The sequence below is a fragment of the Mirounga angustirostris genome, unplaced genomic scaffold, assembly GCF_029215605.1.
Source record: "Mirounga angustirostris isolate CCGP_5_RB_7025 unplaced genomic scaffold, mMirAng1.0.hap1 SCAF_5, whole genome shotgun sequence".
Classification (NCBI taxonomy): domain Eukaryota; kingdom Metazoa; phylum Chordata; class Mammalia; order Carnivora; family Phocidae; genus Mirounga; species Mirounga angustirostris.
In genome coordinates this window covers 75,233,446-75,260,283 of record NW_026991713.1, presented here as the reverse complement: position 1 = coordinate 75,260,283, position 26,838 = coordinate 75,233,446, and the positions used below count along the sequence as shown (strand labels likewise).

Here is a 26,838-nt window from a genome sequence, read left to right as displayed (position 1 = left end):
TCTCTCTCTCTCTCATGCTCGCTCTCTCAAATAAATAAATAAAATCTTAAAAAAAAAAAAACTTTTAAAGAGAAGGCAGTGTAAGGTCTAGCCCTGGATTAAACATACTTTCAAGTGCTAGAGATTGTGTCTTCCCTTTGCAAGTCTCCTTGCTGGGGATACTTCAGGGCTGCTATACTGATGAATGCCAATTGTACTTTAGGATTTGTGGAAAGACCAAACACTTTTGGGAAATCAGACAAGCTTTACTTATCTAAAGGAGAAAGTCAGCATAAACACAGACAAGGATACCTGGCAGAGAGATCAGCAACTTCATCCCAAATACAGTTGTAGCTTCCTGGGCATTAAATCTTGCTGGGCATTAAGCCTTCCTTAGGTGGTATAGGAGTGGGGCCTGCATCAGAATTTCTGGCAATAAAACTACCTCTCCCTTGGGTTGATTTCTCATAGCTTATGTGTGTGGCGTAGGTTCTGGAAAACCCCTTTTCTGAGCCAAGTGCACTTGCACTCCATGTTCCAGGAGAGGGTCTAAATTATGTATTAGTTTATGTAATGATCTCAATAATCCTATAAAGTAAGTATAGGTATCCCCTGCTTTTCACTCTTTGGAAGGTCTCCTTATGCCACTTGGCTTTTATGAAAGAGCTACATTAGTACCTGTTTTCACTAACCCAAAGAAATCTGAAGAGGATTTTTGCTTTCATGAAAAAAAAAGGTGGTAAGTGAGAATAGCATTTAGCATTGATTTTACTGCATGTGCCCTGAGCAGCCAGAGTGGCACCGGCAAGCTCCTTCCTTGGGAACTACACTGGGTATCTTAGCATTGAGCTGCTGTAGCTTTTAACTATGTCTCTGAGCATCTGTGCTTTATCCCAATTTATTTTGTGCATCTGTTAGCAAGATGTGTCCTAAGGAAAGCCTAAAAGGAGTTGTTTTTTGGGTCTGGGAATGCTCAAAAATGTTTCCATATAAATTAATGGTAATCGCTTCTTCACTTTACACCATTTTGGCTTAGGAAAGTTTTCACAGGAATTCTCTACGTTTGGTTAGCAGGAGAAACCTGCATTCCTGTTAATTCTTTTAGAGGCAGGAAAACTGAGCAGAGACAGGTTAAGTGATTTTCCCAAAGTTGTATGTCTAGTGAATGGCAGAGCCTATCATAAATTACACATCCTCTCCCTATTCAAAAGGGAGATCCAAACCTCAAGGGCAAAGGAATACCCTGCCCTCCCTACAGCAAGAACTAACCACCTCTGCCCTTTCTTATTCTTAACCACTCAGTCATATTCCCTTATTTACTTTTTCCTCTACAAGCCCTCATATAAAAAAAGGTCTATTTTCTTTGAGAAGTTTCCCGTGCATTAATGGATGTTCTCCCTATTCCAATGGCCTGAAAAAAAATTATCTCCTTCGCTTCACTTGATGCGCTTTCTTTCACATGTTTTACAGAAAGTTTGCGGACCCCATTCTCTGTATCACTGATTCTGAGACCAGCAGCAACAGCCTATCCTGGGAACTTGTTAGAAATCTACACTTTCAGCCCTACTGTAGCCCACTGAATTGGCAATTTTGCGGGTGGTGCTCTTTAATCCTTTTGTAACAAGCTCCCTGGACGATTCCGATGCAAGTGAAAGGCAGAGAATCACAGACAGAGACGGTTCTCCCTCAGACACGTGAACGTGCCTTTGCAAATCTCGCCGCCAGGGACTGGAAGGCCGGGCGGGCCACAGCCTTTTTGACGCGGGTGGCACTAGGACCCGGGCGGCGCGGGCCTCACTCCTAACGCCCACGGCCGGGGCGGGGCCAAGCTGTGCGGGGAGCCGGGGCCTCGCTGCTCGACCCGCCCCTGGAGGCGGACCGAGCTGACTTAAACTCTGGGGCCGGGGAGGCCGGACTGTCCTCCCCGCTTGCCCGCGCCGGGCTGTGCGCCCGTCGGTAAGTGTGGCGCCGGGCGACCCTTCGCTCGCCCTCTCGGGTCCCCGGCGGGGCGCTGGGCGCCAGAAGGCCAGGCGCCCGCGGGCTGGGGCCCGGCGCGCGGCGGCGGGCGCTTTTGTTCTGAGGCGAGGACGGAGTCGCGGGGTCGCGACCGCTCAGGCGGCTGCGGGCCTCGGCCCGGGAGCAGCTCGACCGGCCGTTCCGTTCGTGGCCCTGCGGGCCGCGCGGGGCTGGCCGTGGCCGGCCGCGGACGTCGACCCGACCCGGAGGGCGGCGCCTGCCTGGGTGTTTTCTTTAAATTGCCTTACTCCTTGCGGTGGAGGTCGCGGGCGGAGAGAGCGAGTACGCATTTTGTTCAACTACAAGGCGGTGGTTTAGGCGGTGGGTGTGAGAAAAGCTTATGTTTTTCATTATTTCCTGTCGTCAGCGTGAAAAAAAAAAATCTTTGTTTTGCATTTACTGTGTCTCGAGCGTTCCTTTCCTCCCCACCTCCATTATGCTGACCCTCCCGAAACAGGATTGCTCGGCTTGTATCTCCAAGTGGCCCGCGAACGCCTCTGTTCCGCAGATGCTTTCTGTTCCTCAGCAGTAGTTACCTCGAGGCATTTTTAAATGCACAAATGCATATGGATTTTAGGTGTTCTCGAGGGATGCGAATGCCCTAAGCAAGTGTCCTTAGGGTCTTGAGTTCAGCAGCCACCTTAAGGGGAGTCGTTTCAGTGAAAACGATTTGTTTGTAATACTTTAAAGAGCCTACTTTTTTTAAAATATAGAGAACAGCCGGTGATGGGATTCAACTTGGGGTGCATTTGAATAGGCGGGTCGCAAAGCTTGTTTGGGGATTTTTCTGTTTAAGGTTGGCTGTAAACCGTATGTTTTATTCAGTGTTAACATGCACGAATAAGGTTTTAGTTACTTTTTCCCCCTCCTGTACAGTGGGATTCTCTTACTATTCCAGTCAGGAAAATTGCAAAGATAAAGTATTTTTGTTTTAGAATGGCAGGACAGTAGTGAACCTGGAGGACTGAACATGAATTCTAACTTAAGCAGTGAATGGTATTTTAGGCCACACCTAGTTTCTATTTCTGTTGCTTTGCACACCTAATAAGAATTTTGTAAACTTTGTATGTATTTGGTGCAACCTTAAAGGAGCACAGTTTTGCACTGCAGTGTCCTATCAGGTAAACAGATCAGCATGTGCTTTTATTGTAACTTTAAATTTCATATAAATAAAAATAAACTTTATATTAAATTATTATTAATTACAAAATGTTTCTTGCTCTTCCTAGGACCAAAGAAGTAAACACTGTGTGAAGGGGGAACACATGTTCGGAGGGGAAATGGGAACATAAACCATAATAAAAGAGTAAGATTGTACTTACAAGTAAGTATCTTACCTCCAAGTAACCTACTTTAATTTATCTGTTAGGGAATAAAATTATTAATTAAATGAATCAGCATTGGTTAAACATTAAATGGTAGGACACAATGGATTTGATGACAAAGCTTGAGGAGAAATAGTATGGTTGACAAAGCGTAGAGAATTCAGTTGTTAATCTTAGATAAGGGAGAGTAGATTATGGTGAGAGGTCTGCTTAAAATTGCTCTGTTTCTTGATTTTTTTAATTTGTTTTTATTATTTCTGGCTAGGGGTTGAGGTAAGGCAGCGCAGAGCACAACCCTAGAACCATTCTGTGAGATACCAACCTGGAAAGCCGAAGTGATCTTCCATTCTGTAAACACCAAGTTGTGTCAGGAAATACTCTGTAGTGATTAAGACCATGGCCTTGCGGTCGATTGCTGAGCTTCAAATCTTGGCTCTACCATTTATTAAGTATACAGCCTTGGGAAAATTATTTAACCCTTTGCCTCAGTTTTCTCATCTGTCAAATGGGGATGACAGAGCACCTACCTCATAGCATTGTTGGGATAAATTACGTGATTTTTATTCATATAACACACTTGGAACAGCTGTCAGCTATAAGTGGTAAGTGGTCAATAAATTTTAGCTGTTGTCCTGTTAGAGGAAAGGTATTTTATGGCCTAAGACAACATTATGTCTAATAGGAAATTCAGTTTGCTCATTTAAGCTCTAAGCTTATCAACTCCAAGTCAGTTTACCAGTTTTGTGTTGATTAAACCCTTCACTGTAGACCATTTTGTAGGTTCAGTTTTTGTAGGGAAATACCAGACACAGCTCTAGTTTTTACCTGCAGACTTAATTTGAAATCAGGAATGCCTCCGTTAAATTCTTTATCTAGGGCAGATTTGCCCCAAAGCCTTGTTTTTCCACATTATTGTGTGATGTACAGGAATCTCTTCCTGTTTAGATTATCGATGTCTTGCACAAATAGGAGTGCAAATGTTAAGGGAATTGATCTTGCTTTTAAAAAGGTATTTATAGGAGTGCCTGGGTGGCTCAGTCAGTTAAGCATCTGACTTCTGCTAGGGTCAAGGTCTCAGGGCCCTGGGGTTGAGCCCCATGTCCATCTCTGCATCCAGGGCTCTGCCCCATGCCTTCCTCTGCCCTCCCCCGTCTGATGCACGCACCCCTGCTCACTCTCTCAAATAAATAATAAATCTTAAAAAAAAATAAAAAGGTATTTATAAAGGTGAATTTCCAGATTTTTTGTGTGTGTATACACGAGGCCTTCTCCACCCTTCTCCTCCATCCCCCCTATGTAAGGCATACTCTGAAACATGTGGAAAACATTCAGTTTGAGATAAAGAGACAACAGTTTACCAACTCTGTCTCCAGAAATGCAAGTTAAAATTTACTTTGTAATAAGCCTTGTAAAGAAAGAAGTAATCTTGTGGACTTTGAGGAATTCTAAATGCTTTGTTGGGAGGCAGCGTTGTAGTGTGTATATTCTTGAGATCTTAAGTGTGCTTGTAAATTGAAGGGCAATGTTGGAGGCTGGCCTGTTGAGGTAAATGTCTCAAGTGAGACATTTGCTCATAGTTGTAATGACTGCAAAGATTTAATGACAATCACTAAGATTCTCTTGAGATGTATAAATTTCAAGACTTCATTTGTAAGTAAAGTCTTTATGGTTAAGGTTGCAAAGTGTTACAGGAAATATTGTCCACCTTAGGTTTAAAGAAACAAATCATAAGCAAATTATTTTTTTAAGCCCCAAAAGGTAATTTATTGGATCACATCATTTAGAAGTTCGAGTAGCTCCATCTTCGGCTGGATCTAAAATCTGAGTCTAAGGAAAGAAGATTTTAAAGACTTTTGAGACACTCCATTTTGAGCTCTGCTGTTTTCAGCATTGACTTCATTCTCAGACACACCTCCCTTCATTGAGTGGCTGCAGCATCTCCAGGTATATATCCAAACAGCTTCAACTTGGACACGCCTTGTGTATGATTGCCTAACCAAAAGTCTGTAATTAATTTCATTGGCTTTCATTGGGTCATGTGCCCGTCTGTGCTAATAACAGAGAAATGCTGCGTTTGGTTTTTTAAACTACAGTTCAGAGATACAATTCGTGTACCATATTCATTAATTCAGTTTGTCCATTTACAGAGTACAGCGATTTCCAGTATATTCACAGGGTTTGCAACCGTCACTGCAATCAATTTTAGAACAGTTTCTTGACCCCCCCCCCCCGAAAACAATCTCCATGCTCATTAATGGTGTTGACTCAGATGATGATGAGGCTGTAAAGCAACCAGAAGGGTTTCTTTGGCGTCTTCGGGACTGCGATCTGGGACACAGAGTTGACTGAAATCCAGAGTGTACTCCAACGAATGGGGAGTGCAGGCTTACATAGGCAGAAACCACAGGTTACATAACTTGTTTTGGAAGAATAATGATGGATACTAGCGGAGTTTAAACTGAGCTGTAATACACGATTAACTGTCTGGCTAATAGACATTAACATGCTCTCTATTCCAGTCCAAAGTAGAAGTATGTGTTCCAGGAGGTGGTCTAGTTGCAACTGACAAAAGTCAAAAGTTCATGGTGTTCCAAAAATTGAAACAAGACAAGCACAGGCCCTATTTCCTCCATATCCTTCTGACTGTATTTAGAGTGACTCTTAGTAATGCTTACTCTGTTTTGGAATCTTGTTTCACAAATCACTCCCCACTCACCCCCAATCCACGCATTCCCAGGCAACTATTAATCTTGTTTCTATCTCTAGGTTTGTGTGTTCTGCACATTTCTTACAGGTGAATTAATAATACGTGATCTTTTGTGACTTTTCTCTCACCTCACGTGTTTTCTTCAAGGTTTATCCATGTTGAAGCATGTATGTACTACACTGCTTTTTATTGCCAAGTAATAGTCCATTGTATGGATATGCCACATTTTGTTTATCCTTTCATCAGCTAACAGACACTTGGCTATTGTAAATAATACTGCTGTGAGCATTCACGTACAAGTGTTTGTGTAGACATACATTTTTAATTCTCTTGGGTATATACCTAGGAGCAGAATTGCTCCATCATATGGTAACTATATTTGATCTTTTGAGAAACTCCCAGAGTGCTCTTCAAAGTAATTGAACCATTTATATTCTCAACAGCAGTGCCTAAGAATTCCAGTATGTCCACATCCATGGCAAACACTTGTTTTTTTATGGTATGGCACTGTTTTTGATTGATGGTTTATGATGTTGATCATCTTTTTATGTGCATATTTGCTTTTTGTAGATCTTTGGAAAAATTGTCTCTTCAGAATCTTTGTTGACTTTCAATTTGAGTTGTCCTTATATTGAGTTGTAAGAGTTCTTTATTGAATTCTATTCCACTGATCATTTTCTATCTCGTTCAGTACCACATGGTTTTGTTATTGTAGTTTTGTAGTAAGTTTTCAAGTTGGAAAGTGTGAGTCCTCCAAATTTACTCTTCAAAATGAATTTTAGGATCAGGTTCTCAATTTCTGAAAAGACATCAGGGATTTTGGTAAGGATTGCACTGAATTTATAGATGAGTTTGGGGAGTATTGCCACCTTAACAGTATTAAATCCTTTAACTCACTGAATGTGGGATGTTTTTCCATTTTTTTTAGGTCTTTAATTTCTTTTTTTTAATAAAAAATTTTTTTTTTTTTTTAAGTAATCTCTACACTGAATGTGGGGCTTGAACTCACAACCCTGAGATTGAGTTGAATGCTGTTCGAACTGAGCCAGCCAGGTGCCCCAATGTTTTGATTGTTTTATCTTGTTATTTTTTTAGAATTATGACACCTTTTTTTTTTTTTTTTTAAATAAACTCCACACCCAACATCGGGATTGAATTCACCACTCCAAGATCAAGAATTTCATGTTCTACTGACCCAGCCAGCCAGGCACCCCTGGTCTTTAATTTCTTGTAGCAATGTTTTATAGAGTGTACATTTTTCAGTTTTGTTAAGTTTATTCCAAAGTGTTTGGTTCTTTTTAATGATACTGTAATGGATTGTTTTCTAGAGTAAGTGTTGTTTAGAAATACATTTGGTTTTTGTATATTGAACTTGTACTAGGCAGCCTAGCTAAACTAGTTTATTACTTACGTTAGTTTTTTAGTGGATTCCTTACAGTTTTCTATATACAAGATGATGTCCTCTGCAATTAGAGGTAGTTTTACTTATTCATTTCCAATCGGATGTCTTTTTTTTTTTTTTTAATTTTTTGCTTAACTGCCTTTTTTTTTTTGCTTAACCCTCTAGTACATACTGAACAGAAGTAGCAAGAACAGACATCTCTGTTTTGTTCCTGATCTCTTAGAGTGTAAGCATTCAGTCTTTCAGTGTTAATTATGATGTAAGCTGTGGGTTTTTTGTAGATGCCTTTCATCAAATCAAAGAAATTCCCTTCTATTTCTAGTTTGACTGTTTTTATCATGAAAAGGTGTTTGATATGAAGGTGCATTTCATTTCTACCCTATTAGATCCTTCTGCTTCTACTGAGATGATCGTGTGGTTTTTGTCCTTTATTCTATTGATATGTTATATAACATTGATTTTTTTTTTTTAATGTTGAATCAATTTTGCATTTCAGGGCTAAGTCCCACTTGGTTGTGGCATATAATTATTTTTATATGCTGCTGTATTTGATTTGCTAGTACTTTGTGGGGTTTTTTGCATCTGTATTCATGAGATTGGTCTGTAGTTTTATCGTGATCTCTTTTCTGGTTTTGCTATTAGGGAATATTGGCCTCATAGAATTAACTTGGGAAGTATTCCCTCCTCTTTTGTGTTTTAGAAAAGTTTGTAGAATTGGTTTTTCATATTTAAATTTTTGGTATGATTCACCAGAAAGCTATCTGGGATTAACCATTTCTTTTTGGGTAATTTTCTGGTTACTAATTCAGTCTCTTGACAGGCCTATTTAGTTTCCTGTATCTTCTTGAGTCCGTTTTGGTCAGTGTGTCTTTTGGGGTCTTTAGGGGTTATGCACTCAATTCCACTGTGGGGGGGGGGACGTTCCCCCCACACCAACAACAAGCAATTCTCTGGGGATATGATGTGGGTATCCTACAATTCAACACATTTCTGACTATATACCTGGAAGTAGCATCAGATTCTATAGGTTGAGGGCTCAGTCCCACAAGACTGTCCTCACCCCCATTTAAGATATCAATCGCAAGCCCAGGTTATCCCTTGTGCTTCTGACCAACAGGCTACAGATTTGAGGTTTCTATGACCCTCCTTGGACTCAGATACCAGATACCAGTTGCAAGTCCAGATTGTTACCTGTACTTCTGTCTAACTGGCTATAGATCAGAGGTTTCCACAAACCCTTCCATGGAGTCTATTAATTTGCTAGAGAGGCTCACAGAACTCAGAATCATTTTACTTATTAGGTTACTGGTTTAATGCAAGGGATTTTAAAGGATACGAATCAGTGGTCATGGAAGAAATGCATAGGGTGAGGTATGTGGGAAGGAGAGTGGAATTTCTATGCCTCCTCTGAGCATGCCCCTCTCCCCAAATCTTCATGTGTTCACAAACCTAGAAGCCCTCTGAATCCTGTCTTTTGGGTTTTTATAGAGGCTTCATTACATAGTCATGATTGATGAAAAAATTGGCCATTGATTCAACCTCCCATCTCTCCTTCCCTCTCTAGAGGTGGGGAGGGGGGTGGGACTGAAAGTTCCACTAATCACATGGCTGGTTCTCTTGGCAAACCATCTTTTGGTGCAGTCTGAAAGTCACCTAATTAACATAACAAAAGGCACCTTCCTTCATCACATCACTTCGGAAAACCTAAGGGTTTTAGGAACTGTGCCAGAAATGGGGACAAAAATCAAATACATATTTCTTACTATAAATTACAATATCACAGGGGGTTTGTTCTTTTCATCCAAATTATGAAATATATTGGCATACAGTTGCTTACAGCATTCTCTCTTTTCTTTTTTTTTTTTTTTAAAGATTTTATTTATTTGACAGAGCGAGAAAGCACAAGCAGGGGGAGCAGTAGAAGGAGAGGGAGAAGCAGGCTTCCCGCTGAGCAAGGAGCCCGATGCGGGGCTCGATCCCAGGGCCCTGGGATCATGACCTGAGCCGAAGGCAGACGCTTAACCATCTGAGCCACACAGGCGCCCCATTCTCTCTTTATTTTCAATGAAGGGTTGGTAGTAATGTCTCTATTTCCTGATTTTAGTAATTTGAGACTTTTTTCTTAGTCAGGTTAGATAAAAATTTATCAGTTTTGTTGATCTTCTCAAAGACCCAAGTTTTGGTTTTGTTCATTTTCTCTATTTTTGTATTCTCGTGGCTAAAGGTTATGGCAACAAAGGACACAATATATGACCAACTGAGAGAAAAGAGAGAAGGCACAGGCAAAGTCCATGAGGTGAGGTACATGTTTCCAGTTCTCCTTCCACGAGTATTGCATGGGTATGCCATCTCTACAGCTACAGATGGTAGGGACAGATGGTCTCCAGAAGCATTTATGTACATAAGAAATTCTTTAGGACCCCAAAGAATATTTGTTTATGTAAGTTTTATCAAATCTGCTTCTGCCTTCAATTTTTTGCCATGTGCTATTTTAGGTGAAGTAGTTGAGGGTGTTTATTGGATGTCTCAAGTAGGTCACTGCTTCATTACAGTGCTGAAGGTTCACTGCCACAACTTCTGTTGGTTTTTACATTGTCCTTCCATGTGACAAAGTGTTGTGGCTAGGGTGGCTTAAAGCATAGTATTGATCAGTTCACAATTGGGTGATTGTCATGCCTTCTCACCTGCACAACTTGAATAGCTCCCCTATGCTAGTTGGAGAAGGAAGACAATAGACCCAGGGGATCAGAGTTGGGGGAGTAGGCAGAAACTAGTAATCTAATTTACCCCAGGCTGTTGATACCTACCACCCTCAGTCAATACTGCTGGCCAGTGCAAGATCTTAATCTAAGGACTCTTACAAACTCTCAGCAGCTGCTGATTTTGGGAGTGAATGTCCTTGGGAGTGGTGGCCTTTGGGCCAAGGCTTGTATACCTTATCCTTTTAGTCATGATTTCCATTGGTTTCCTGATAAGGGAAAGCAGAGTTCTCTTGTGTGTGTTTTCTTGACTGCAGTTACAGCTCTGGATTTAAATGGGTATGTTATCCCCTGCCTGACCCTGCTAACAAGAAAGTAGATTCTGTCCTTCAGGTCTCTTCTGGTACTACAAGTCCCCTTGCATCATTAATTTCAACCTTTAGTTTTATAAAATCTGGATCTTAACTCCATGCCAACAAAATGCCTGTTAACGTTCTTGCAACCCTCTAAACTAACCTGGGACAACCAGAGTAGACAATAGAATGTGGCTTATAATGACAGAGGTAACTAACAGTGTGTAAAAGTTTTCAGATTTTTCTTCAAGGCAGTTCAGTCTACTTTTATGGCACCTGTTTAGTTCTGTTCAGAGACTTTGTCCACCTCAAGAGGCACAGAATTGGCTCACTCCTATTATAGCAATACTTACACTCCTAATACACTTTGTACTCCAACAGCATGTTGCATCTTAGGTAGCTTGTACTTGCCTGGCAAACTATTTTTGTACTTGAGGCACTTGCCAGGGATTTCTAGATATTTAAGACCACTACCCCTCTAATGAATCCTGTTTCCTTAATGAATCCTGTTTCCTCCTTACCTGGAACACTCTAAAATGAGTTGCTAGGCAGAACTCCAAGGAAGGGTAACTGAGTTTTGCATGTGTGATCTGGGATCTTTAATTCCCACTTCAGGGTATAGTACAACTATAAATGTAGTCCGAAATTGGTCTCTGACCTCTGCTCTAGAGATGCAAGAAAGTACCGTAAATTTTCTAGCCTGAATGAGACGCGTACCTCTCAACTTCTAATGGCCAGTTATGATGGGATATATGTGATTGCCAATACCCCATGCTGTACCTAGATTAATCAGTCAGCAAAAGTAGAGCAGTTTATTTCCCACTCCCTTGTTCTTCCAGGGAGAAAGCCATGTGGCTCTCACTGGTGAACCTTGATGATACCTGGGACCGTACTTCGCTGGCTTGGCTCTGTGTGGGGAGCCTGGTTGTGGCTTGACCTCCACGAAAGACCTGATCATCTTGCCAGGGGTCAGGGTCAAGTCACTCTTTTCCAATGTTGCTTAAGAGAAAGTACAGTTAATTAGGGTATTTGATGGAGTGTCCTGTGCTTCTGAATAGAATTTGTAGCTGGACACATGAAAGGTGGAGGGTAGAGATGTAGGGGGGCAGCTTCACCATGGTACTCTGATTAGCTGTGTCTTCTCATGGGCCGAATAGGCAAAGCCTAATCTCTGTCTGACCCATACCTTGGCAGGACACCCAGCAGGTCCTCCTGGAACAAAGGTTGATAAGAACCCTTATGAGAAATGGCCACGGGGCGCCTGGGTGGCTCAGTTGGTTGAGCGGCTTCCTTCGGCTCAGGTCATGATCCTGGAGTCCCTGGATCGAGTCCCGCATCGGGCTCCCGGCTCGGCAGGGAGCCTGCTTCTGCCTCTGACCCTCCCCCCTCTCATGTGCTCTCTCTCATTCTCTCTGTCTCAAATAAATAAATAAAATCTTTAAAAAAAAAAAAAAAAGAAATGGCCACGGGGATGGTTTTTTTTTTTTCCCCCCTGCTGCTGCCCTGGTGTCAGTTGAGCACTTTTTACCACCTCCCTTGCCCTTGAGCTACAGCAGCAGGCTCTAAAATGTCTATAGTTGAGTTGGCTTCTCAGTAGCCTGTGTTCTCAACCATGTTGGTGTCACCCTCTTCGGGAATAGGGACACTGATGTTGGTTTTTCTGTTTGTGTAAGTAATAAATTGCACATGAAATCACAGTCTTGTCTCCTTTGTGTCTCTGACAGTGTGGAGACCTCCCAGCTGTGATAGCGGGACTTGTTAGCCCTGCTAGCTGCAGCACTACTGAGTGGCGTCATTCATTTGTTCTGTCCGGTCAGTGTGATCATGTAGTCAAAGCATTCAGCACAGTTCTTAACATGGTAAATTCTCAAATGTTAGCTATTATTTTAGAGTTGTATTATAAATAACACAAAACTTAGAATATTCTTGAAAGCCTAATTCAAGGATTGATAGGCTAATTTCTCCCATGACTAAGGATACAAACAGAAAGAAGTAGAATAGGTTGAGTAAATCATGATACTTTTGGCATTCCTGAATAGTGTTGGTAATTGTGGCTTTGTTGATGTTATAGAGGTAGCTGTAGCTTTTTTCTAATGCAAATTGGTTTTTCAGTGAAAAATACTGGCTTTTCTCAATTTAACCACATCAGTGGACACTCCAAATAAACTTTGGTTTGTGGAACACATTAGAAGTGGAACTTAAAAAACCATAAGGGAGAGTTCCAATTTAAAATACCAGAATAGTTTTGTTTTTTCCAGGTGGGAGAAGAGTATTCTATATACTTCTTAGGAAGTTTCTATATTTTTGAAGTACTGAAAGGCTTGCAGATGAAATCATGTGATGTTTATGGTTGACACAGATCTGAAGGGCGGGGTCGGAACTTTTTCTCCATCTAGAAGTTTAAATAGGGACTTCTTTTTAACTTGGTGTTCAGCACTTACAGATAATGTTTATTCCTTACAGATAATGTTTATTCAAAGGAATAAACAATGCCTGCTGGACATTGTCTAGATCTGCCATCTTTTGTGTTGCTCTGAGACAGTCTTTTTTTATACCTTTCATCTTGGATATTAATAACATTGTCTTTCACTTTAATAATGTTCCAGTTTCTTTGATAAATTAACACTTGATGTGGCTTAGTTTGTCCTATTCTTTCTTACTATTTCATCTGACCTGGCATGGCAAACTATATATATAACAGGTCCCTTTTCATAGAGTTCTGTTCATGGGTGTGTGTGCTTGTGTATTTGTGTTTAAGATAAATATTAATATGATTATTCCTCCAAGCTATGATTTTTAGGTTCTTTTTTGCTTTGTAAATTTCTGTAATAAGGCAAAATTACAAATAAAGGAAGCTGCTGGGTTGACGATTTTTCATTTAAACTACATTCTTTGCATTCAATTGATATAGAATACTTGAAAAGACAATTCACAAATCTTTTTTTTTTTTAAGATTTTATTTATTTATTTATTTGAGACAGAGAGAATGAGAGACAGAGAGCATGAGAGGGAGGAGGGTCAGAGGGAGAAGCACACTCCCCGCCGAGCAGGGAGCCCGATGCGGGACTCGATCCCGGGACTCCAGGATCATGACCTGAGCCGAAGGCAGTCGCTTAACCAACTGAACCACCCAGGCGCCCCACAAATCTTTTCTTTATTTGAAAGAGAGAGAAAGAGAGAGAGAGCACAGAGGGAGAGGGAGGAGCAGGCTCCCCGCTGAGCAGGGAGCCCGATGCAGGGCTCGATCCCAGGACCCTGGGATCATGACCTGAGCCGAAGGCAGACGCTTAACGACTGAGCCACCCGGGCGCCCCTCACAAATCTTTTCTTAACCTTGGTGAGGTCTTTATGAAATTTTTATATGAAAATCACATGCATTGTTACATATAGTCTCCTGCAGCCATCTGATTCTTTTTTCCTGCTTCACAAATTAATTTTGCAATCATAGCTTACTATTCACAACTTCTTATACTTTGAATTTTTAGTGACTAGCTCTCTTCCAGTTTTCTCACAGGATGTAGTAGTAATAGTATCATAAAATTTAAAACCCCAAACCGTCAAACCTACAGGTAGTTTATCTAGGGGCGCCTGGGTGGCTCAGTCAGTTAAGTGACTGACTGACTTTTGATTTTGGCTCAGGTCATGATCTCAGGGCCCTGGGGTGGAGGCTGTGTCCTGCTGCATGCTCAGTAGGGAGTCTGCTTAAGGATTCTCTCTCTCCCTCCCTCTGCCCCTCCCCCTGCACGTGCACTCTCTCTCTCTCTCAAATAAATAAAAAAAAAAAAAAAAAAAAGTTTGTCGGGCGCCTGGGTGGCTCAGTCGGTTAAGCGACTGCCTTCGGCTCAGGTCATGATCCTGGAGTCCCTGGATCGAGTCCCGCATCGGGCTCCCTGCTCGGCCGGGAGTCTGCTTCTCCCTCTGACCCTCCTCCCTCTCATGCTCTCTGTCTCTCATTCTCTCTCACAAATAAATAAAATCTTAAAAAAAAAAAAAAAAAAGTTTGTCTATTTTCAGGATGTAAAAAAAAAAATTTTTTTTTTAAGTTAAAACTTTTAGGACTGTTTTTATGATAACATACAAGCAAGGAAACCTCCATGGATCCTCTCTTTAGGGTAGGGGTGTGTGAATTGACTCTGAGTTCCCTCAGTTTGGGTCATGGCACTTTATCAGTGTGAACATACAAGGGCTGCTTGCCTCCCAGTGAAGGCCACAACATCTTATCAGCATCAGCATACTGGTATTGCCTGTTCTTCAGACTGCAAAACCTGCCACATGGGTGGGGTTAGTAGAGCCAGACTTTGTGCTAACTGTATGTAGGAGTCGTCGTTCAGGGCTTGCTAATTTACCTATAGCTAGTAATAGCAAGGATGTTCCCACAATTAAATATAAAAATCCAGTGTTTTGGTGGCTTGATGACATCTGCTCCCATTACCGGGCTGCTTGCTGATCTTTTCACCACTTGACAAAAGTACTTGAACTGTTGTTTCCAAAGCGGAGAGAGCCTTAAACCTACAAGGCAACCAATGGACAATTATTTACTAACCCACAACTTAAAGATAATCAATTTGTTTTAATCCCTACTAGAAGCAAATGTGGGTATATATAATGTGCTCTGTACTTCTCTTTCCTTGTTGATTTTTTTTTTTTTGAAGATTTTATTTATTTATTTGTTTGACAGAGCGAGACACAGCGAGAGAGGGAACACAAGCAAGGGGAGTGGGAGAGGGAGAAGCAGGCTTCCCGCTGAGCAGGGAGCCTGATGCGGGGCTCTATCCCAGGACCCTGGGATCATGACCTGAGCTGAAGGCAGAGGCTTAACAACTGAGCCACCCAGGCACCCCTCCTTGTTGATTTTTCTGCCAGTTCTATTCATTATTGAAAATGTGGAATTGAAGTTTTCAACTCTTGGTGAATTGCCTGTTTCTCCCTTGTTTGTGTTTTTACTTTTTTTATTTTAATGCTTTTAGGTGTTTTTACTTATTTTATCTTTTTGTTGGATTGACCTTTTTATGGTTGTAAAATATCTCTCTTTATCTCTAGTAAGATGTTTGTTTTGTCTGGTAATTAGTATAGACCTTCCACGGTTCTCTTAGCTGCTGTGTTTGCCTGATATGATACCTTTTTTATTCTTTCGCTTTCACTCTGTATCTTTGGATCTAAAGTATGTCTGTTGGAGACAGCATTTAGTTAGATAGGCTGTTTTTTTGTTTGTTTTTTTTGTTTTTAAATCTAGTCTGACATTCTCTGTCTCTTGGATTAGTTTCATCCATTCACATTTAATGTTACTAATATAGTGGGATTTACATCTGCTGTTTATACTTTTTTTTAAGATCCTGTGTCTTTTTTCCCTCCCTTAGTATTTTCTTTTGCATTAAGTGAATATTTTCTAGTGTACATTTTAATTTCAGTGTTTTTTTCACTGTATATTTTGTGGAAGCACAAATTACTTCTAAAAATCATTTTTATCTATACCTTTAAAGGTGTTAAGCATTTAAAATCTGACTTATTATGCTTGTGATTTTAAACCAAACTAAAAGACTATCACTGGTACGGAGGTAGAGAAGAGGTGAAAATATGGGGCCCAGTGAGGTTTATTTGTTGTTTTTGAATTCTGCCAACCTTAGAGAATGTGTGTACCTGTGTGGAAGACCTAATCCCATAGAGACAGGTTGATAACCAGGAATAAAGGGAAGGGGAGTAGGATTTTATTTATTTTTATTTTTTATTTTTTTAGATTTTATTTACTTAATAGCATGAGCAGGGAGAGAAGCAGACTCCCTGCTGAGCAAGGAGCCCGATGTGGTGCTCGATCCCAGAACCCTGAGATCATGACCTGAGCTGAAGGCAGATGCTTAACCAACTGAGCCACCCACATGCCCTGGGAGTAGGATTTTAAATGTAGAGATTTGGTAGGAGGAAAGTCAACTCTGTTACTGGAGATGCATGTTACATTTACAAGGGTGGGCTTTATAGATTTGATGATGGGAGGATGGCAGATGATGCTGAAATATAAGCAGCTGAGTTAGGGCAGGGGAGCATGTGTGTGGGTTGGAGTGGCTGGGGACCCGGTAGGAGAGAAGAGGTCTTAGAGAATTGGGGGCAATTCAGTAAAATGAAGTAGAGTTGCTGAGCAGTGTTAAGTTTGATGTTTATGTTCATGAAATAAAATCCGTCTGCTGGCTTGTGTGATTTTTATTTTCCCCCCAGAAAACTTCAGCTACTGCTGTGCAGAGAAGGATATTCTTAAGTTCAGCCATACTTGGGGTTTGTCAGGTGAGTGCCATGGCTGTCAGAGGTGAAGGGTGATGATGGAGTGGGATGGAGATTTTGGCAAAAAGTTAATTTTTTCAAGAGAAATTAAAATAATAGACCATGCCAGTCTTGTCTCTGGTAATCTCCATTACAATATATTCTCAAAAGGTTTAATACTTGGGATTCAAAAGTAGAGATTATAGTCAGAAAAAAAGTCAGACAACTTTTGACTCCTTCCCTCTAACCAGGTAGTTCAGGGATGATTTTCCAGGCTTCAGTTTTCTGTGCCAGCAAAGAAGAGAGAAGAAAAAAGTTACCCCAAATTACTCAAAGGTCGTTTGTCTTCCTACCCATAGGCTCTGTATTGGTCCTCCAGGGGTGCCCTAATGTAACAGACTGGGTGGCTTAAACAACAAATTTGTTTCTCACAGTTTTAGTCTGGAAGTCCAAGATCAAGGTGTGTGGTTTCTCCTGAAGCCTCTCAGCTTGTAGTCACCCTCCTTCTCTATGTGACCTCACATGGTCTTTCTTCTGTGTGCATATGTCTGATGTCTCTCTCATAAGGACATCAGTCCTATTGGATTAGGGCCCTATCCTTATCACCTCACTTAAATGTAATTACCTCCCCGAAGGACCTTCACCAAATACAGTCACATTGGGGGTTAGGGCTTCATCATAGCTTCAACATAATGAATTTGGTGGTGGAATGACAGAATTCACTCCATAACAGCCTTCTACCCCAAGTACGCATAAGAACTAAGGGGAATTTATTAGGCATCATTAACTCTAGTAGAAGTGCTACTTTGTATTATGCATCTGCCTGATCAGTCAGTGGTATTAATAATTTTTTTCTCTTTTAAGTAAACTCTACCCCCAACATGGGACTCCAACTCATGACCCTAAGATCAGGAGTCTCATGCTCTACTGACTGAAGCAGCCAGGTGCCCCCAGTCAGTTGTATTATTAAGGAGCTTTTTTGGGAGAGGGCATGGGAGGAATACACAGATCTGTCTCTCTGGGATCTGTTTTCTTTCTCCCTCCCTTTCCCCCTCCCTTCCCAATTCAGTTAGCCAACATATAGTACATCATTAGTTTCAGATGTGGAGTCAGTTATTCATCAGTTGCATATAACACCCAGTGCTCATCACATCATGTGCCCTCCTTAATGGCCATCACCTAGTTCCCCCATCCACCCACCCAGCTCCCCTCCAGTAACCCTCAGTTTGCTTCCTAGAGTTAAGAGTCTCCCATGATTTGTCTCCCTCTCTGATTTCTTCCCATTCAGTTTTTCTGGGATCTGTTTTTAATCCAAAAGCATATGTGCCTTCTTCAGTCTTGTTTTTCTTCTTCGTGAGAACACTATGACCCATAACTTAATAGATCTCAAAGATCTGTAGATTGTTTTGGATTTTCTACATAACCTCTGTGAATAATCAGTTTTATGTTTTCCTTCCTAATTCTTATATTTTCCAGGATCTCCAGTACAGTGATGAATAGAAGGGGCAATAGTGGTGTGTTTGTTCTATTGTCAGTCTAAATGTTTAAAGCTACCATGTATCAAATTTAAGGCAATTTCTATTATTGGTTTGACACAGTTTTCTTCAGATGAACGAATGTTGAATTTTACCAAAAGTTCTTGCATGTGTTGAAATAAACTTAGGATTTTAAAAATTATTGTGTTACTACTTTAATTTTCAAATGACAGACCTTGTATTTCTGAACTAATATCCCAGTTTGATCATGATAGGTTATCCTTTTCATATGTCACCCCTTTTGGTTTGCTGACATTTTGTTTAGGATTTTTGCATTTACGTTTCTGAGAGAGATGGGCTTCTTAATTTTCCTTTTCAGCTTTTGGATGACAGCATCAGTGAATGAGCTCTGAAGTGTTCTCTCTTTTATCCATTGTTATATTGGATTATTTCTTTCATAAATGATTGTTAGAATACTCCAGCAAAGCCATGTGGGTCTGGCATTTTCTTTGTGAAAAGATACTTAATTATCCGTGGCAGTTCTTTAAAGAGATAGGGTGTTCTTCCTGGTTAGGTATATTTTTCGAAGAATTTCTCTATTCCACCTAAATTTGAAATGTATTGGAATAAAATTCAAAATAATAATGTTATTTTAACGTCTATAGGATCTAGTGGTAACCTCTATTCCCAGTACTACACTTTTAAAAAAAAGATTGATTTTATAGAGTGAGATAGTGCCCACAAGCTGGGCGAGAGGGAGAGAGAGAATCCACAAGCAGACTCCCCAGTTGAGCATGGAGCCCAGTGTGGGGCTTGATACCAGGACCCTGAGATCATGACCTGAGCTGAAACCAAGAGTTGGCCACTTAACCAACTGAAACACCCAAACGCCCCCCTGCCCTGCTACTGCCAATATTGCACTTTTAAAATGTCATGATCAGTATTGTCAGAGGCTTATTGATTTTTATTCTTTTTAAAAAATCACCTTGTGACTTGTTGAATCTCTACATTTGTGTTCATTATTTTGCCTATTTCACTCTGTCATCACTTCTTTCCTTTGGTTAACTTATTACTCTTCTTGTGATAAATGTGGGGATTATTTCCCAGTCTTTTATTTTATTTTATTTTATTTTTTAAAAGATTTTAAGTGATCTCTACACCCAACGTGGGGCTCAGACTCAGAACCCTGAGATCAAGAGTCACATGCTCTACCAACTGAGCCAACCAGGCACCCCTCCCAGTCTTCTTTTTAAAGTACATTTATTTATGCTATGAATATGCTATGAATTATCCTCAAGTGTTAATGTGAACATGAGTATAAGAGCATGTTAGGGACTGAATTGTGGTCCCTCTTTACCTATTCATAAGTTGAAGCCTTAACCCCTAATGTAACTATTTGGAGATAAGGCCTTTAGGGAGGTAATTAAGGTTAAATGACATCATAAGGGTGGGGCTCTGGTCCAGTAGGACTGGTATCATAAGTAGAGGAAGAGGCACCAGAGAGCACTTTTTCTCTCTGTGTAAGTATAAAGTGCATTCCTTATTTCTCAGTTATTTGGCAATTTCCTACTTACTTTTTCCCCTATGATTTCTAGATTGATTCTACTGTAAATTAATCTGAATTACTCTAATACTTTGAAAATTGAGATTTGTTTATGGCTCAGCTAGATGGTCATATTGGTAAAAATTCCATGTGTGCATGGAAAGAATGTTTATTCTGCATTTGGGGTGTACTATTATGTTTAAGTTAAGTTTGTTTAATTTTGTGTTTTTACTTTGTCTTCGTTTATTATGGTTATGGATTTGACCATTTTTAGATTTACCAATATACTGTTGGTGAGTGTAAATTATTTTAACCTTTTTGGAAGGCCAATTTGTCACTGCTTATGTAAATAATTTTAATGTCCTTTGACACATTGATTTCATTTCTAGGAATTTCCAGAAACATTTAGCAACAAATGTAAAAGCATAAATACAAGAATGCTTAGGGTAGGATAGTTGATAAATGCAAAAACTTAAGAAAACCAAATAGAGGACTGTTTAAAAGCCAATAGAGGACTGGTTAAATGGGGGTATACCCAGAAACTTTAATGTTATACAGACAATGAAGTTAATATATTTGTAGTGAAATGATAAAGGTATCCCTGGTATAGTAATGAAAATCCAGAAAAAAAGATAAGGTTTTCTTTATGTGTTTGTTTTTTATGTATGAAATCTTCTGAAAGGAAAGGTAACAGTGGACACCCGAGGGAGTTAGATAATGGGGATAGACAATAAGGACTTCTTACCATGTGTTTGAACTTTTGAACCCATGTGAGCATGGGTTACTTAGAATAAAGAGCCTATTAAATAATAGCAGAAAGTAATTGCCACTTCATGTAACAAACAAAATACTATGTAGAATGAATTCCTGTAAAACACCCCAGGAATTTTATTAATCTTTGCCATATTTATTGTTGCATTCTCCTTTGCTCTTTTCTTTGTTCCTCTTCCCCAAATTAAAGTTGAATCTTTGGTCTGAGGTGTCTGGAATTAGGATAGACATAGCATTGGTGTTAAGGTAAACTAATTTTCTTGGAAGTGTTACACAGACCAATTTGTAATAAAAGATCTTTATTTCCTTTAGATTCCTGACATTCAAAACAACTGACTTTTAATACACTGCTACTACATCAAATCAACAATGAATTGGAATGCAAAACCAGAGAATGTCACCTTACCACCACAGTATCCTAAAAAGCAGTCGTCTTTTTTGGAGCAGGCTTTAATAAATACGCTTAACACAACATCTCAGAGTTCTTTAAACTATCCTGGAAGTAACCAAGAAGCATGTATGTTTCTTGGTAATTCAAATCCAGTTTCACAGCCACTGCTAAACATCAGAAATTATACAACTCCTCAGCAAATCCCTATTCCTGATATGCATAATGGGACACTTGTGGCCTCACAAACTTCAGTGGAAAGAATCACATATGCCAATGTTAAAGGATCCAAACAACTAAATCACAATTTGCAAATGTCTTCAGGAGTAACACAAAACATATGGTTGAATTCACCAATGAGGAATTCTGTGCTTTCTCATACAGGGGCAACTGTGTCCCATCAAACTGGTTTTGGAACTAATACACCTAATATACATGCACTACAGAATCCGTTTGTAACATCAGATTCCTATTCTATGCAACTACAAATGATCCCTTCTAATTCTGCAAGAGTTCCTGTAACTTACCCAGGAGCCCCGAGACTTAACCCATCTTTATCAGAACGACAGGTTGATTGGGCACAACAGTATACATCCAGTGGACTGACTTACCCAGATTATAGACCACTTCCAAAGCAATACAGTTACTCATCACGAAGCTTTTTGCAAGATCCTGCTCTTCAGAAACAAAACCCTATGCCATCTACATCATTGCATATTAAAAATAGTCACCCTCCAGATTCTCCACGGACTTTACAGTCAAAGCAGACTGCAACCATACAGTCCTATCAATATGCAGTTACTCAAACTGACAAAAGACCTCCGCCTCCTCCTTATGACTGTAGATATGCAAGCCAGCCTTTGCAGAGTACTCAGCATGTTATTAAACAGGCTGCTGTGGACGTTCCTCAAATGCACTTACCTGAAATGAGGAAAGACTTCTCTAGAAGCTTTCAACAGCATTGGCAAAACCTTAATGAAACTGTCAGCACCGTTGGAAATTCCTGTAACTTGAAAGTAAATACCAATGTCACTCAGCCTTTTAATGAACCTGTTAGATCTTCTGTGGATGGTGTTCAGACCCTTGCTCAAAATAATCAAGAGAGAAGAATAGACTCTTGTGATCTTTCAAATCAAGTACTGGACACAAGTGCCACAAAAGAAAAGTTAGTGAGGGATATTAAAACATTAGTAGAAATAAAAAAGAAGTTTTCGGAACTTGCAAGGAAAATTAAAATTAATAAAAATCTTTTGATGGCAGCAGGTTGTATTAAAACAACTGATACCTCTTACAGTGAATTAGCTGCAAATTCTGAAATGTCTCTGAAACAAACTACCCAAATCCAGTCTGGACCACAGGTGACCCTAGTGACTCCAGAGGATAAACCACCAACCATAATAGAATCTGGAAAAGAAACAAATAGAACACACAGTACAATAAATTCCAACATTCAGGACCTGAATTGGGGAAATTGTAACCAAGTGAATTCTGTTTTACTAAACTCTGTCTATTCAGAAAAGTTGCCAATGCCAGACCAGTTACATGATTTGAAAGTTAGGACTTCTTTAAAGGCATCAACTGTTGACATTGCCCAGGCAACATTAAATAAGGCCCAGATTTCATCAGGAAATGTCAATGTTGAACTAAACGTGCCAACAAATTCTGAAACAACTTCTGTTCCTCAGTCTACATCCTTTGAGGAGTATGTTTCAAAATATCCAAATAAAAATACGCTAATTCTCAGTTTACTTACATGTAGAGATAAACCTCAGGAGAAATTATTAAAAAATGCTAGTGAAACTATTCAGGGTTCTAAACCACATAGTTTTGAAATTAACTCAAATAACCAAATCACCAGTAACCAACCAACCTTGAAAACCATGGAAACTCCAAGTACATGTAATATAAATGCCAAGGTTTTAGACAACTCATTTTGCCTTGAGCATAAATCCTCAGCAAGTGGGGTATCTTCTAAAAGTGACAATCACTTTCCCATGGAATTGCTAGCAACATGTCTTTCTCTCTGGAAAAAGCAGCCTTCAGAACCTACAGAGGAAAAACAGTATAATGAGTCAAAAAACAGAACAGCAGTTGGAGGTTCAAAACCTGTGGAAACCTGTGGTAAGAGTCCATCTTCAGTTGTAGGAAATGCTCAGAATAAGATGATAAACACCTCACAAGAAACAACTTTGTCAATAGTAGTACAGAATTATGAATCTTCCAGTGCAACTGTTACAAAGGGAACAGAACTTCAGGTTGCTATAGTCTCACCCTTAGTTCTTTCAGATGTCAAAACATTGTCTGCCAAAGGAATAACACCTGAAGCTGTATCTGAAACACTGTATCCAGTTATTAAGGAAGGCAGTGTTTGTAGCTTACAAAATCAGTTGGCAGAAGATACAAGTGTTACTGCTGCTCTGAAAGCTAATCTTAAGGAACCGGTAGCAGGTACCACAACAGACACAAAGATGTTCTCACCAATTCAGAAGGAAGAGCAAAGTGAGTCAACTAATTCAGAAGACATACCTAATAGCAATCAAGGAAAGCCTATCAAGTCAGGACCAGATACCCACCATTCTGTGAGTGAACAGCAAGTCTCATATAAGTCAAGAAACAGTGATCTTGTTAGTGGTGATATGTTACATATTGACAATATTTGTTCTCTTGTTGAAGGTGATACATCTTACAATTCCCAAATAGCAAAGATATTCAACTTGTCTCCTTTGAAAAGGGTTGAGCCACAGAAATCTCTACCCAATCACAAAGTGATTACTAAGGGACAACAAAAAGAGCAAACAGACAGTCTCACTAAATATAAAGACTTTGGTTTTCAAAATGATAATTTTTTACAGTGCACAGATATTTCACGTAAAATAACTGATCAGGTAGAATCTCTTCAACCTCCAGAATCATCTTTGAAGTATGTTAAAGCAGATAGTGGAATTCTAGAGGAGAGCAACTTGGACCATATCACTAAAAAAAAAAGCATGGCTAATGATAGATGTTCCTCGCCTGCTATTGAGCAGGATAGTTGTCCTCGGGAAGTTGATTCATCCTGCAATTACACTGCCCAGGATCCTGCAAGAAGTGAGATTCTCAGTGATAAGGCATCTGTCTTATACCTACACGATCAGCTGTCAGAACTTTTAAAAGAATTTCCCTATGGTATTGAAGCTGTGAACACACATGAAGGTTCTGTGGCCCAACAGAAAACAAACCAGATCTCGAAAGATCAAACTTGTGATAAAACTGGTTGCGACTCCAAGGGCTCAACAGACCAAATACAAATTACAATATTAAACTCAGAGCAAATGAAAGAATTATTTCCTGAACATGATAATCAACTCTGTGAGGTAGACAAGTTAACAGAACATCAGAAAGAACCTGTAAAAAAAGAAGGGCACAGCCAGTGTGACCCACAAGCAGACACAGATGGAAAGACTGATGATAACTTAATGGATTCAGAGAAAGACGATGTTGGTTGCTGTGCATTGGGGTGGCTGTCTATGGTTTATGAAGGAGTACCCCAGTGTCAGTGTAATTCCATCAACAACTCAACTTCAAAGGAAGAAAAAGGGGAAAATCAGTGTTCTTCGAAGATCAATAGTTGTAAACAAGGAGAAAGAACTTCTGATAGAAATGATCCTGTTGGGTGTAATAGTCCTCTAAATAACAATCTGAAGATTCCTTTGACTTTGCCGGATATGAAAAACCATTTTCCTGAAATAGAGCAAGGCAAAAATAGAAATGATATGCCCAAAACAAAACAAAAGTCACTGAGGACAGAACAAGAACTATTAGGTCCGTTTTTATCTAAAGCTGATAAACTAGATTCCATGCAAAGTCACAAAAGAAAAGGAAAACTGCAGTTTCATGAGATAACTTTTCACACCAGTAATAAAATGACAAAATTTTCTCAAGAGAGCCTGCACCAGAAGTTCATGGCACAAAACTCACGTCCACTAAAAACAAAGGTGGGTTTTTTGACAAATAAAAAAGATCCACGTATGAAGAATGGTTCTTTGGTACAGTCAGTATCCCCAGAGAAAATAAAATTGAAAGCAGGTGGCTTGAGACAAAAAGTTTTGGAAAAAAGGAAGTTAGATGATGGGGGCATGCTTGATTCAAAGATAAAGAGGAAGAAATACGATAAACAAGAGCAGAATAAAAGTGTGGCAGATGGTACCTTTAAATTATGTAATTTTTTGTCAATTCCAAATGAAAGATGTAGGGTTAAAGAAAAGACAGTATCAAATGTTAAGTCCTCAGTCTCCAAGGATAGTTCATCTAAAATTAATAGAGTTCTGACACCAAAGGAGTATTTGCAAAGGCAGAAGCACAAAGAAGCAATGGGTAGCAACGCATCAAAGAAAAGCTATGTGAGGAATGTACCGTGTGATTCTCAATACGTGAAGTCCAGTAAACTTGCCATGCAAGTAGGGAGTTGTGAGAAATCAGATGAGATCCCTAACAGCAGTGTACAGACTTCTAAAGAATCCTTAAATATTTGTTCAAGCCATGGTAAAAACCTCAAGATCCACCATTCTGAGGAGTCCAAAGTATACATTTCAAGGAATGTTAAGGGAATAGTTGGTGGAAAACAACCTGATAAAATGTGGATTGATAAAACCAAATTAGACAAAAATTTAAGCAGCATAAACAATGAAGTGGAATTCAGTCAAGTGTCTCACCAGTCAAAGGATCAAAGGAAACTGTATCTGAACAGAGTTGCATTTAAATGCACTGAGCGTGAGAGCATTTGTCTCACAAAATTAGACAGTTCACCCAGGAAGCTTAATAAAGAAGGGAGACCGGAAAATAAAGCTCAGACCCTCTTACCTGTGAAAGATGCCACAGAAAAACCAAGCATGCTGGAATTTAAATTATGTCCAGATGGACTGATTAAGAATACAAATTATGTTGATGACTGGAAGGATCTGCAGCCTTGTCCTAGGAAGGAGCAAGCTCCTATGCAAGGTTTAGTATAATTTTTTTCATGGTGTCTGGAACATTGTCAGGCGTTGTAGGTGAACAAGTGGGTTAGCACTACTTAGGCCATCTGGGTAGCTAGCAAAGACTTAAATGCATTTGCCATTCATTGGTATTTGTTTTTCTAAGTCGATGGTTTGGGCAGTATTTGTTTTAAGTTTATCTCCCCTTTACTGTAAATTGTCCTCAATTTGTACTGATGATGAGGTATATAAAATTGTAAGGTTTGCCAAATACAGAGATTTCCTTTTGCACCAAGAAGCCTACATTATGAAAAATGTTCTTTGTGCTAAGTTTGAAAAGTGTTATATGTTACTTCAAGTGTTTTGTTGATTCTCATTTGGACTTGTAATTTCAAAGCCCTGTGAATTTGAAGTTTTGGTCTAAATATGAGGAGATAATCGTTACATATTAGTGAAAACATTTTATACATATGGAAATGGTTCGACTCATTGTCATCTTTAAAGTAGTTGGTGACTGTGTTACCACAAAAGTTAAAGTGCTACCATGTAATCTACTCTTGAAATGGGAGGACTGTGGAAGTAGTCTTGTCCAGTATTGTTACCCATGCCAGAGCGTAAACATAACTGTCAGCTGCTGAAGGATAGAATTTTCAGTGTAGTTTCAGGAAGGAAGGAGAAAATAGAGGACTAATTTTTTGTGATAGGAAACATTTAGGGGTTGTGGATAATACATATAAAACATTGCGTTGAGAAATTCAGATTGGAGAACTAAAAGATTTGAATGGCAATCTTAATTTCTTCTGTGATGTTGAGATGGTATCTGTTGGGGCACAAAGTTACGATATAAATATAAGGTACCTTTTCTTGAAAGGAGATAGGGATATATAATAGAGTATAAAATTCAGTTTGTAAAGTATCGGTGATTTCACTTGGCTATGTAAGTAGATCTTTGGAAACTGAGGTGTGGGTGTAACAAGAA

General features: G+C 39.7%; 1 protein-coding gene across 20 annotated transcripts in view; it reads left to right on the top strand.

The window, feature by feature from the left end:
- Positions 1–1,648: 1,648 nt before the first annotated feature.
- Positions 1,649–26,838, top strand: part of RESF1 (retroelement silencing factor 1) — a 44,173-nt gene continuing 18,983 nt past the window's right edge. The window contains exons 1-7 of one of the 20 annotated variants that reach the window (XM_064591414.1): positions 1,649–2,316; positions 3,225–3,319; positions 5,070–5,264; positions 9,302–9,500; positions 9,654–9,725; positions 16,689–16,754; positions 20,832–25,884. In XM_064591414.1, coding sequence (XP_064447484.1) covers positions 20,889–25,884 — 4,996 coding nt within the window. In that variant the 5' untranslated portion in view covers positions 1,649–2,316; positions 3,225–3,319; positions 5,070–5,264; ... (2 more) ...; positions 16,689–16,754; positions 20,832–20,888. The remainder of the gene's footprint in view (positions 2,317–3,224; positions 3,320–5,069; positions 5,265–9,301; positions 9,501–9,653; positions 9,726–16,688; positions 16,755–20,831; positions 25,885–26,838) is intronic. The other 19 variants (XM_064591416.1, XM_054507112.2, XM_054507113.2 and 16 more) reach the window with 19 other exon arrangements.